The sequence below is a fragment of the Pogoniulus pusillus genome, chromosome 42 (assembly GCF_015220805.1).
Source record: "Pogoniulus pusillus isolate bPogPus1 chromosome 42, bPogPus1.pri, whole genome shotgun sequence".
NCBI lineage: Eukaryota > Metazoa > Chordata > Aves > Piciformes > Lybiidae > Pogoniulus > Pogoniulus pusillus.
The window spans coordinates 5,401,709-5,413,746 of record NC_087305.1 but is presented as its reverse complement, the minus strand read 5'-3'; the positions used below and the strand labels follow the sequence as shown (position 1 = coordinate 5,413,746).

Sequence of the window (12,038 nt, the reverse complement as noted above, 5' to 3'; positions counted from 1 at the left end):
AGGGTGGGGGACACAGCATCTGAGGTGTCCCCAGGTGACCTGAGAGGGGTTAGGGCAAAGCTGCACAGCTCAGGGTGGGGGACACATCTGAGGTGTCCCCAGGTGACTTGGGGGGTGTTAGGACAAATCTGTATAGCTCAGGGTGGGGAACACAGCATTTAGTTCTCCCCAGGTGAGGTCAGGATAAAGCTGCACAGCCCAGGGTGGGGGGCACAGCATCTGAGCTGTCCCCAAGTGACCCGAGGGGGGGGGGGGGGTGTCAGGGGTGTCAGGGCAAAGCTGCACAGCCCAAGGTGGGGGGCACAGCATCTGAGCTGTCCCCAAGTGACCTGAGGGGGGGGTCAGGGCAAAGCTGCACAGCCCAGGGTGGGGGGCACAGCATTTAGGTCTCCCCAGGTGATCTGAGAGGGGTCAGGATAAAGGTGCACAGCCCAGGGAGGGAGCACAGCGCCGTTGTGGGAGGTCTCTGAGCTGCCTTTTGTACCCCAGTGAGGTTTGAGGGCCCCCAAAAGGGCTGTGGGTGGGTCTGGGGGAAGGGATTAAGAGGAGAAAGAGGCAGGAGAAGGCAAGGAGCTGCTGACCTAATTTGGAAGGGGGGTGGGGGGGTGGCAGCAGGGAAGGTTGCCATGGAAATCAGATGGCAGAAAAGAAAAAGAAGTTCCTGAGCCTGGTGAGGGAGTTTGGGTTCCCCAGGGGAGGGGGAGGAGGAGGAGGCTGAGATGCTCCAAAGGGCTCAGCATCCTTCTGCCAGCACCATCCCAAGCTCAGCTGGAGGTTGCTTACCCTGGGGAGGGCACAGCAAGCAAAGCTCACCCCCCCCACCCTCTTCAGCTTCCCCAGAGATGATCCCAAAGCCTCCAGAAGGTTACAAAGTGCAGTGGGTGGGCAGCAGGAGGCGTCTGCCCCCTCCCCCCAGCAGAGCATCTGGTCCCCTCCCCGGAGCCCAGGCTGTGCCCGAGGTGGTGGCACTTGGCTGCAGGAGGGGACAGCAGCAAGACAAAGCAGGACCTTGGTCCAGCCCCCCTCAGCCCCCTGATTCCAGCCCAAGGATGGGGTAAGAAAAGCCTCAACCAGGGCCTGGGGGAGAAGCTGCTGCCTGTGGCTGTGCCAGCACTGCTGGGCAGGGGCTCACAGCCACCCACTCCCCCCCATACCTCAGCCAGGGCTCCCAACAACCCCAATCCTTCTGGAAACATCTGGAGCAGAGAGGCTGTGTCCCTGAGTGCAGCAAAGCCCAGCAGCTGCCAGCATCCCCAGGGGCTTCGTCCTGCCTGAGGCGCTCAGAGGCAGGGAGATGGGAGCAGAGGGCTGGGCAAGAGGGGAGCTGGAGCAGCCAAGGAGCAAGGCAGGCAGGAAGGAGCTGCAGAGTCTCCTTGCCTGGGGAGCTCAGTAGCAGGATCACAACTCCCAGGCAAGAGAAAATAAAGCAGCAGCAGCAGAATGCTGCTTTTATTACCTGAGAAAATTGAAGCCAGTCTGAATATATCAGAGAGACGAGAGGTGACCTGCTCGTAGGGGGAGGCTTCGTAGAACTCTTCTCCTGCAGGGGGAGGGAAGGAAAGAGAGGAGGAGAAAAAAGGCAAATTAAAACCCTCAGAGATTAACCTCAGCCAGCAGCAACCACAACCAGGCACAGGCAGCAGCCCTGCCAGCCTGGCACTGAGGATGCAGAGAGGGGAAAGGGACTTAAATCACTGCCTGGCAACCAAAACCAGAGGAGAAACCATTTGGGGCCAATTGCATCATGGAATGATAGAGCCAAGCAGGTTGGCAGAGAGCTCCAAGCTCCCCCAGCCCAACCCAGCCCCCAGCCCTGCCCAACCAACCAGACCATGGCACTCAGTGCCCCAGCCAGGCTTGGCTGCAACACCTCCAGCCATGGGCACTGCACCACCTCCCTGGGCAGCCCATTCCAGTGCCAATCACTCTCTGTGCCAGGAACTTCCTCCTCACATCCAGCCTCAACCTGCCCTGACACAGCTTCAGCCTCTGGCCCCTTCTTCTGTTGCTGGCTGCCTGGCAGCAGAGCCCAACCCCACCTGGCTACAGCCTCCCTGCAGGCAGCTGCAGGCAGCAATCAGCTCTGCCCTGAGCCTCCTCTGCTGCAGGCTGCACCCCCCCAGCTCCCTCAGCCTCTCCTCACAGGGCTGTGCTCCAGGCCCCTCCCCAGCCTTGCTGCCCTGCTCTGGGCACCTTCCAGCACCTCAGCATCTCTCTGCAATGGAGCAGCCCAGAACTGGACACAGCACTCTAGGGGTGGCCTGAGCAGTGCTGAGCACAGGGGCACAAGAACCTCCCTTGTCCTGCTGCCCACACTGCTCCTGAGCCAGCCCAGGATGCCATTGGCTCTGCTGCCCACCTGGGCACTGCTGCCTCCTCTGCAGCTCCTCTCTGCCAGCACCCCCAGGGCCCTCTCTGCCTGCCTGCTCTCAGCCACTCTGGCCCCAGCCTGGAGCTTTGGGTGGCTGAGTGATAGATGGATTTGGGCTGATTAAAGAGGGGATGAGGACTCCACCATCAGCTGGGCTTAATCCTTCCTGGCTGGGAGCTTCTGGTTGGGCTGATGACTTAGTCTGGAGAAAAGAAGCCTGAGGAGAGGCCTTTTGGCTCTCTGCAACTCCCTGAGAGGAGGCTGGAGGCAGGTAGGGGTTGGGCTCTTCTGCCAAGGAACAAGTGACAGGGCAAGAGAAGATGGCCTCGAGTTGCTCCCAGGGGAGGTTTAGATTGGACTCGAGGAAAAACTTCTTTGCTGTAAGAGTGGGCAGGGACTGGCACAGGCTGCCCAGGGAGGTGGTGGAGTGCCCATGCCTGGGAGGGTTCCAGAAAGGTGTGGCCATGGCCCTCAGCCCTTCCTCATCACAGACATGTTCCTGCCCTGACCCCCTCAGCCCTTCCTCATCAGAGCTGCTCCAGCCCCCTCATCATCCTCGCAGCCCTTTGCTGTACCCCACATCCAATCTCACCAGGACCCTCAGGGTGACTCTGGGGGATGTGGCATAGGTGCAGCCACCCACCCTGGGACCAAAGGCATCTTCTGCCGCTGGGGCTCCTCCTGGGGAAGGAGCAGGCTGTGAGCTGCCTGTGAGCTTCTCCTGCTTCACACCACCCCCCCCGGCCAGGATTCCCGGCGACAGGCAGCAGCTCGGCGAGGGGGCAGTGAGGAAGCCCTCGAGCTGCTCCCAGGCTACCGTTTTGCTGCTGCAATAAATAATTAAATCCTCTCTGAGTCCTGCTGCTTGCCAGGAAAATTACCCAGCATTAAAAGGGCAGTGGAGTCCTTTCTGGAGCCGGCTGAGATGCAATTAACCTCTGGGAAGGAGGTGGGAGTGGAAGCAGAGCCCTCCTTAATGGCAGGGGTAGGTTAGCTCCTGCAGCGGCGGGGCTGGGTGGGATGGGCACCAGCCAGCATCTGCACCCGACAGAGCCCAGCCCGGGGACTGCTTTGGGCTCCTCCTCGTTCTCACACCCCCCGGTTAAAGCTGGGAGCTGCTGCAGCTCCCTAGTGCCTCTGCTGCTCCTTCAGCCTTGCGATCATCACTTCTCTGCCCACCTCCTCCAGGTGCAGGTCCTGGAGTGCTCAGCAAGCATCCCTCGTTAGTGTCTGCCCAGCCCTCGGAAAGGGCTGAATGAGGGCTGCTAATGAGGGGTAGAGAACAATTAAACAGCAATTCCTGCTCGGGGCTGCTGCCTGGGGGCTCCCTGGCCCTGTGCTGACCCAGACTCGAAGGGGATTTCACCCAGGGGTGGGCTGCAGGCTCAGGTACAGCTCCTCATATCCTCACCACTGCCAGCAAAGCTCTCCCAGCACCATCATCATCTGCTCTGGCTCCAACCCCAGCGCAGGAGGGAGGTCAAAGATCTGTGCCCACTGCAGGAGCAGGACTGCCAGGCTTGGAGTCTCCATCAGCTGAACCCTTTAGCTCCAGCTGCTGGAGCAGGCTTCCAGCAGGGGCAAGGAAACAGCAGAGGAGCAGTGAGGGTGGTGAGGCACTGAAACAGGCTTGCCCAGAGGATCCAAGCCTGGGAGTGCTCGAAGCCATGAGCAGCCTCTCTGGTGCCTGGTGCCCCTGCCCGTGGCAGCAGGGGCTTGGCATTAGGTGATCCTTAAGGTCCCTTCCAAGCCAAACCATCCTGTGGCTCTGTGGAACCGTTGCTGCAGGCAGGACCAAGCTGTCAGCACACTCAGTGCCACGGGTGGCCCAAGGACCATCTGCTCACAACCTGCCACTGCCACGGTGAGCATGTTCCCAGCCCCCAGGGGAGCCCACCCCCACCCCTCAGCACCCTGCGCAGCTCTCCCAGCCCGCAGCGCTCTGCCGCCTACCTTCGGCCAGCCCCAGGTGTATGCTCCAGTAGATCTGCAGGCACTGAAGCTCCTTCTTCATGCCTCGCTTGCAGCGGCAGTCGTAGAGAGGGCTCCCCTGCAGCACCTCCAGGGCCGCCTGGCACTCCCGGTTGGCCAGCATGGTGTTGCGGTCCCTGCCCGCCAGGCACTGCCGCAGGGTGCGGTACCGGGAGCTGCAGCTGGGCTCGGCCGCGCACAGCTCGTTGGCTCGAACGCAGTCCACGGCCGCTCGCCAGCCATGGGGGTCCTGCCCCGCCGGGGACGGGGACCCAGCCAGAGAGTGGAGGAGCTCGTCTGGGGGAGGGGCAAGGGGAAGGGAGGGGTGAGGGGCAGAGAGAGAACCACAGCATCACTGAGTCCGCCAGGGCTGGAAGGGACCTCAAGGCTCAGCCAGTGCCAACCCCTGCCATGCCCAGGGACACCTCACACCAGAGCAGGCTGCACACAGCCTCAGCCAGCCTGGCCTCAAACACCTCCAGGGATGAGGCTTCCACCACCTCCCTGGGCAGCCCCTGCCAGGCTCTCACCACCCTCATGCTGGACAACTTCTTCCTCACCTCCAGGCTGACTCTCCCCACCTCCAGCTCTGTTCCATTCTCCCCAGTCCTATCCCTACCTGACAGCATCAAAAGTCCCTCCCCAGCTTTCTTGTAGCCCACTCCAGATACTGCAAGGCCACAATAAGGTCCCCTGGGAGCCTTCTCCTCTGCAGGCTGCACAGCCCCAACTGCCTCAGGCTCTGCTCACAGCAGAGCAGCTCCAGCCCTCTGCTCATCCTCTGCAAGGGGTGAGGGAGAGGAAGCAAGTCAGGAGAAAGCTCTTGGGTCACCCCCCTGGGGATAACACACAGCAGCCTGTGGCACAGTCATGGTCCTCGACTGCTGTCTGGCCTTAGAGCTGCCTTTGGGCTGCTCCAGAGAGGGAGAGCATCCTCCCAGCGTGCCTAAACCAAGCCCAGATGTGTCCCCAGCCATAATCCCACCAGGAGCTGCCAAGCACAGCAAAATCCAGCAGGCAGGGTGGCCACAGGAGCAGCAGGCCATGCACACCTGTGCCCACCTCACCAGGCTGGCACATGGTCTTGCTTGGGGGGAGAGGCTCAGGGCACAGCCAGATCCCACTGGCATGCCCCAGGGCATGGGGTGGGCAGGATGAAGAACAAACCAAACTCTGCAGCTGCTGGGGCAGCTCAAGAGTCTCTGTTTCGTACTCAGGCCAGAGAACAGCCAAGCCCAGCCTGTCCCAGCCCTGCTGCCTGGGGACATGAAGCTCCACCATGACCTCTCCAGCGTCCAGGGAAGCAGAAAGCTGCTCCAGACCCCCTGGCCTGCTGCTGTTTGGTTGTTCTTTGCCTGCTCACCCTTTTTAGGGCATCTGACTCATGAGCTTTGGAGCACTCTGGGGCTTGGCAGGGCCACAAATTGGCTGCAGCTCACTACAAACTCTCCCCCTCCTGGGCTGGCCTCCTGCATGTCTCCCTTCTAGCCAGCCCTCGAGGTGGCAACCCTCCAGCTCAGCCAGCTCCTTGCCCCCGCACAGTGCTCACCCCCTCCTCGGTCCCTGCCTTGGCAAGCAGCTCAGTGCAGTCCCTGTGCCACCCTCAGCCCCCCCTGCCCATTCTGTCATTCTCTCACTTTGCTTTCTGAGACAAGACTCTTGCCAAGTCCTCCCCGGGCAAGACCACAGCCTCACCCCACCGTGGCTGTGTGGGGAGCAAGGGCAGGCAGCACTGGCATGGCTCAGGTGCCCCCCCATGCCTGCCACTCCTGACCCCCTCATCGGCCAGGCCAAGCAAAGATGGGATCGATGGCACCTGAGGGGCATCCACCTTCCTGCAGCACCTGCCCCAGCTGCTGCACCCCGGGAGCAGCTTCCCCTCGCTGCCACCTCCGGAGGCACCCCAGGGGCATCACAAGCCTCAGCCTGCTGCTCCCAGCCCCTCCCCAACCCGTGGCCACTCAGCCGAGTACGGCAGGGGGACAGTGACACCTACAGGCATGTGACAAGGGCCACCCGTGTCGCCCCCACGCCCTCCGGGACCCGCAGGAAGCTCCCAGGCTTGGGGGGGGTCTCAGCCCCAGCAGCAGCTCCAGCACGCAGACAGCAGCAGCAGGCAGGGCCCATCCAGTGCCACCACCCTGCGGTGGGCATCCACCCCCCGTGTCCTGCGTGCCACGGGAGCAGCAGGGCACAGGAGCAGGTGGCCACGCATGCCTCTGCCCACCTCATGAAGCCAGGCCATGCTCCTCCTCGGGCCGTGGGAGAGGACAGGGACCTGGGAAGGGGGTGGAGGAGCAGGATGGGCAGCAGGATGGGCAGCAGCCCGGGGTGGAAACCTCTCCAGTGCCCATGCCCAGGCCAAGGAACAGATCCCATTCTCCTGCTCTTCAGCCGATGCCCCCAAACAAACAGCCCTGGGTCTGGAGAGGGCTGGAGGGTATCCAGGTACCACCAGGAGCCGGTGCAGAGCCTCCAGAGCCAGGTTAGATCCAGATTCGGGTGGCAGATGTCCCTTGGGAAGGGCCTCCTTGGCCTTGCAGGATTGTATTCCACACGGGGGAGGGGGGCAGGCAAGATCCATGTGTGGTGGAGCTGCTGGCAGGCAGCTGGCAGAGAAGTGGCCCCCCCAAAGTGCTCCTCGGGGCAGAAATCCCAGCTCCTCCCCGGGAGGTGGGCAGTGCCTGGGTGTCTGGAGCAGGAAGGAGCCAGCTCTTCACCTCCACAGGCTGGGGAACCCCAGCCCCAGGCACCCAGAGCGGGAGCTGGGACAAGCTGCTCCTGCTGCAGTCCTTGCTGGCCCCAGGGCAATCACTTCCCATGCCTGGAGCTCCACCAAGGGCGGTTCCTCCTCGTCCAGCTCAGCTGCAGATCCCTCTGGTGCAGCTCCTCAGCAGGTCCCAGCTCCAATTGAGTCTTCTCCAGCTGATGCCATGAAGCCTCTTCCCAAAACACCATCCAGAGCCTCTCCTTTGGCCATGCTCCTGGCTCCATGCTGGCTCCATGAGCCTCCCAGGCACGGAGCAGGCAGGCAGGGAAGCAAGACAACCTCTCCCCGATGCAAAAGGTGTTGGACCACATGGAGCATCCTCAGGAGGGGCCTCAGCACCTCCTTGGCACAGCCTGCTGCTGGGGTGGGAAGCCCTCCAATAAATCCAGCCGCTGGAAAGCTCTCAGGGATGAGTGGTGGTGAAGCTGGTGCCATCCTCCTGGCTTTTCCCACGGCCCTGCCGAGGGCAGGGTGCTCTGTGTTCCCTCAGCAGCTCCAGGAGGGTGCCTGCAGCATCCTGCTCCGTGTCCAAGCAGGGAGTGCCAGCAGAGCCCGGAGCACAGCACAAAGCCCTCCTGCTGGAGGAGGAAGGGCAGAAGAAGCCCATCCCTGGGGCTCACAGCTTGCTCAGGACATCTCAGCCCCCCAGAATCCAGCAGCACCCTCAGCCTTGGCTGCTTGGTCAGTATTTTCCTCCTGTGGTTCCCTTCCCCAGCTGTGGGTAAAGCTCCACCACCCCCACCCGGGGCAGAGGTGCAAGGTGAGGAATTTGGGTGCAGAAGGAGCTAATCTGGGGGTCGTGGTTTTATTTTCCCCTCCCCAAAAGAAGTCTCCTGGCAGATCCAGCCTCACGGAACTGCCGACAATAAAACAGCTCCGAGAATTCCAGCCTAATCCTCAGCAGGCTCCAGGGCGTCGGAGCTGGGCGAGGATTCGCAGGCAGCCGCAGAAGCTCCAGCAGCAGCCAAGCGGCCACCAGGCTGCTGCCCCCCCGCGTTCCTCTCGCTGCCACAGCTCTCCCCCCAGCTCCACCAGTCCGCACTGACTCTTCCCAGCGGTCAGGACAAGTTTCCTTCCACTGCTCCTGCCAGGGACCTTCGGCCACAGGCAGCTTTGAGGTCGATATTTATCCTCACTGCTCAGATCTCTTTTCTCCCAACCCAAAGGCTTTCGTAGCTCAGCAGAAAGAGGAACCCAAGGGTGAAGTTCTTGGCTTCCACCATGCCTGGTCCCACTCTTCCTGGGTTCTACAGCCGTGGTGGAGCTGCTCTGGAAAGCAGCAGGATGATCCCCACCTCCTGCACCCCCCCTCCATCATCTCATCCCTAATGCATGGTTTTGGGGTGCAGCTTCCCTGCAATCACTGCTTGGGCTGCTACAGCTCCTCTGGCTGTGGGGTCGGGGGAAGATGCAGCCTCCACACACCCCCCCCCTCCCCCTGCCCCCTTTAGCTTTTCTACTCTGCACCCACAAAAGCTTTGGGGCACCCGGGAAAGGGAGCAGAGGCAAAGGCACCACAGGCTGAGTGCCTTAGGTGAGGCATCCTCCAGGTCCTTGTCCTGCTGAGCCTCACTCATGAGGCACCCAGCAGCCAGCTGCACCCCCAGCCAGCACGGAGAGCCCTTCCTCCCCCCTGCCCAGATGTCTTCCCCTTACTGGTGCCCCCCACTTTGCCCACCCCCAAGCATCTCTCTTTGCTGCCCCTGCCTCAGAAGGCAGGACTGATCACCCCCACCCTGCCCTGGCACTCCCCAGCACACTCTCCCACTGCCAGGCTGTGGGTAAGAGCAGCTTGAACTGGGGCTCAGCCCCCCCAGTGCTCACCCTCCCCAAAGACACCCGAGGCACCACTGGCACTGCACCCCCACCCACCAGCAGCTGGGGACCACACCGGGGAGCAGGGCAGAGGAGGAGCCCCCCACCCCCGCTCTGCCCAGCGAGCAGAGCCCTCTTTGGGGTGCCAGCAGCCCACCCAAGGTGCTCCCTCTCCTGCCCCCCCAGCCCCACGCCGCGGGATGCTCTAGAGTGGGGGGGTGGTCGCTCTGCCAACCTTCAGGTCTCCCCGGGCAGCTCCCAGTCCCCGCTCGCTGCGAGCCCAGGCTGGCTGCTGTCCCTCCAGCCCAGCCGAGCCCAGCAGGTTCCTCGGGTGCTGGCTGCGGCAGTGCTGGGGATCCCCCACGCAGCCAAATGGGGTGGGGGGGGTGGGGGGGTGCTGTCGTGACAGCATCTGGAGCACGACAAAGCCATGATCCTGCCTGCATCCAGCCTGGCAGGAGGAGTGGGGGCAGGAGGGAGGCTTCATTGCACCCCAAACCCATCAAGGTCTCGAACTTATTTCCCCCCCCCCAACATTTTCCCTGGCTCTGGAGGAGGCTGCCCTGGAAATCCTGAGCAGAGAGGCAGAGCCAAACGCACGAACTGTCACGGAGGGGACAGCAAATCCCACATCCCCCCCCCCAGCCCCCTCCCCACCACCACCACCACATGCCTCCAGCTCAACTTTCCGAAGGGGTTCTCCGTTCCCAGGCACGGGGCCTCGGAGCTGGCTGGGTGGGGAGGACTCAGCAGCGGCTGGAGGGCACTGGAAGGTGCTGGGAGACACTGGCGGGGGGGGTGGGGGTAGTAAAAGGAGTAAAATAGGCTCCAAAATGCAAATCCCCTAACAAGGAGGGAGAGGATCGAGGAGGGAAGGGGATCGAGGAGGGAAGGGGATCGAAGCTGCCGCCCGCTGCTGCCCGATCCTTGCCCGCTCCCTTCGGATCGCGACAGGGCGAGAGCCTGGGGTGGGGGCCACCCCGATGGGGGGCCGAAGGGGGTCGTGTGTGGTGTGTGCCGTCCCCCCCAGCCCTGCTACCGGCCCGCTTTAAGTTCAAGAGAAGAAAATCAAGTTCTGCCCGGTCAAAACCCCTCTCCTCGCCTCGTCCTGGCGGTCGAGCGGAGCCCGGAGGGCAGCGGCGATGCCTTTCACGCAGGGGAGGGGACGGAGCCGCCACTGCCGCGCTCGGGGCCACAAGAGCCCACCCTACCTGCTGCCTTTCCACCACCGCCCCCTCCCCTTTCCCCGAGAGGGGTGGGGGTGGGTGGGGGGGAGACCACTCACCGACGAAGAGGACGATGCAGAAGGCGTTAGCCAAGATCATGTTAGGAAATCCTCTCGGTGCTCCACGTGCGCCAAAAAAATCCAATCCCCGAAAATAAAACCTCGAGAGGAGACCAAAAAACCCCAAAAAATAATTCCCAAAGGCAGATCCTAAATCCAAGCGAGCGGTCAGGAAGAGAGGGAGATGGGGGCTGCTCGGGATGGGGACTGGGGAGGGGATGCTCCGCCCGGCGCGGAGCCGGGTCCTCAGCTCTTCGCTTCCCGCATCCCCGCCCGGGCTCCCGGCGGCTTCTGCCGAGGCTCTGGATGCCAGGGCGGGGAGCAGGGAAGAAGGGGAAGGGGAGGGAGGGCTGGGGGGGGAGTGAAAGGGGTGGGGGGTAGAGGAGGGGTAGGGAGGGGGGGAGCAGGGAAATAGGGAGGGGGTAGGCTGCTCTTCGCCGAGCCCCGGGACCGCCCGGTCCCTCCCCGCCCTTCCCCGCCCCTCCGCCGGGTCCCCGGAGCCGCGCACCGCGGAGGGCAGCGCAGCCGCGGATGATGCCCTTCCACCGCCCTTCCGTCGGGGCAGGGGGCTGTGTGCAGACCCCCATCCACCCCTCCCTGCCGCCCACCCTTCCTTCCACCCTCCTGCCTGCCGCAGAGCCACAGGCGAGACCCCGCTTCGCTGCCCCGCACCCGAGCCGGCAACCAGCCCTGCCCCACCCCGGCTCTGCTCTGACCGCGGGGGTGGGAGAGGGCGACCCGCTGGGGCGCAGGGATGTTGGGTGCCTTGTCCTTGAGGGGGTGGAGTGACGCTGGGGTTGGGGGGGGACAAAGGGGACCTTCCAAATGGGGACCTACCTGCTCAGCTGTGCTTCCTGCTGCAGGGGAGGGGGTGCACGCACACACAGGAGCACGCACCCCCAGCACACAGACACACACACATCAGCCAAGGGATTTATTCATTCCCCCACTCTGAGGCTCCCCAGGCAGCACCACCTATGCTCAGCCTTTCCCAGCTCCCACCCGAGCAGCTCCCACAGCTGGGAATTAGGTGTGGGGGGGTCACCGCTCCCCTTTACCCACCCTGCAGCTCCCTGGTCCTTGCTAAGGGGCAAAGTCCTTGCTGCAAAGCCCTGGTGCAGCTCCTTCAAGCCTCCTCCTCCTCCCATCCCTGTGTGAGGTGCAGGAAACTCTCTCCCCTCTTTTGTCCCTGATTTGGGGTCAGAACCCTTCAAACATCAGTAATGGGTGGGGGGCTCCTGGGCCAGGACCCACAGAGGTGATGAGGAAGCAGGAGAGGATCTCCTGTTCTGCTCATCTCCAGCTGATAAAAGGCCTTGGGGCAGGAGGGGGGCCGGGGGGAGCAGCCTCACTGTGTTGAGCTCCATTAGGCAGCCTGTGCTCAGCACTGGGGGGTCGGAGGGGGGGCATGATGTGAGCCTCCCCCTCCTCACCCCACCTTGTCTCTGGGACAAGGGGCTGAGAAGATTTGGCTGGCAGATTGCCCTGGCCTGCAGGATCACGCTGGGCACGGAGCAGAGATTCCAGCAGGGAGATAGAGGGGGAGGGGGGCGATGACAAAGAGAGCAATCCGCCCTGGTGAGGCTTCCCATTTACCAACATCCTTCCTGCCCTGCTCCTGCCCTGCTCCTGGCTGTAAAAAGAAGCAGGAGCAGAGAGGCTGAGCCTCAGCAGGCTGCTGCTGTGCTTCTGGAGCCTCTGCATGGAGGCAGCAGCGAGGAGCAGCCTCCTTAACTGCCCACAGCTGCTGCCATTTGGCTCTGGTCTGGGAATTCCTCCCTGTGCTGGGTGTTAACTCATCTTCCTGGCATTAAATGACCCAAAAT

General features: G+C 62.8%; 1 protein-coding gene across 2 annotated transcripts in view; it reads right to left on the bottom strand.

The window, feature by feature from the left end:
* The window catches only part of GFRA2 (GDNF family receptor alpha 2), a 31,693-nt gene extending 21,037 nt beyond the window's left edge, over window positions 1–10,656 (bottom strand). The window contains exons 1-3 of one of the 2 annotated variants that reach the window (XM_064175429.1): window positions 10,213–10,656; window positions 4,325–4,639; window positions 1,457–1,540 (exon numbers count right to left, since the gene is read on the bottom strand). In XM_064175429.1, coding sequence (XP_064031499.1) covers window positions 1,457–1,540; window positions 4,325–4,639; window positions 10,213–10,252 — 439 coding nt within the window. In that variant the 5' untranslated portion in view covers window positions 10,253–10,656. The remainder of the gene's footprint in view (window positions 1–1,456; window positions 1,541–4,324; window positions 4,640–10,212) is intronic. The other variant, XM_064175428.1, reaches the window with a different exon arrangement.
* Between the last annotated feature and the right edge of the window lie 1,382 nt (window positions 10,657–12,038).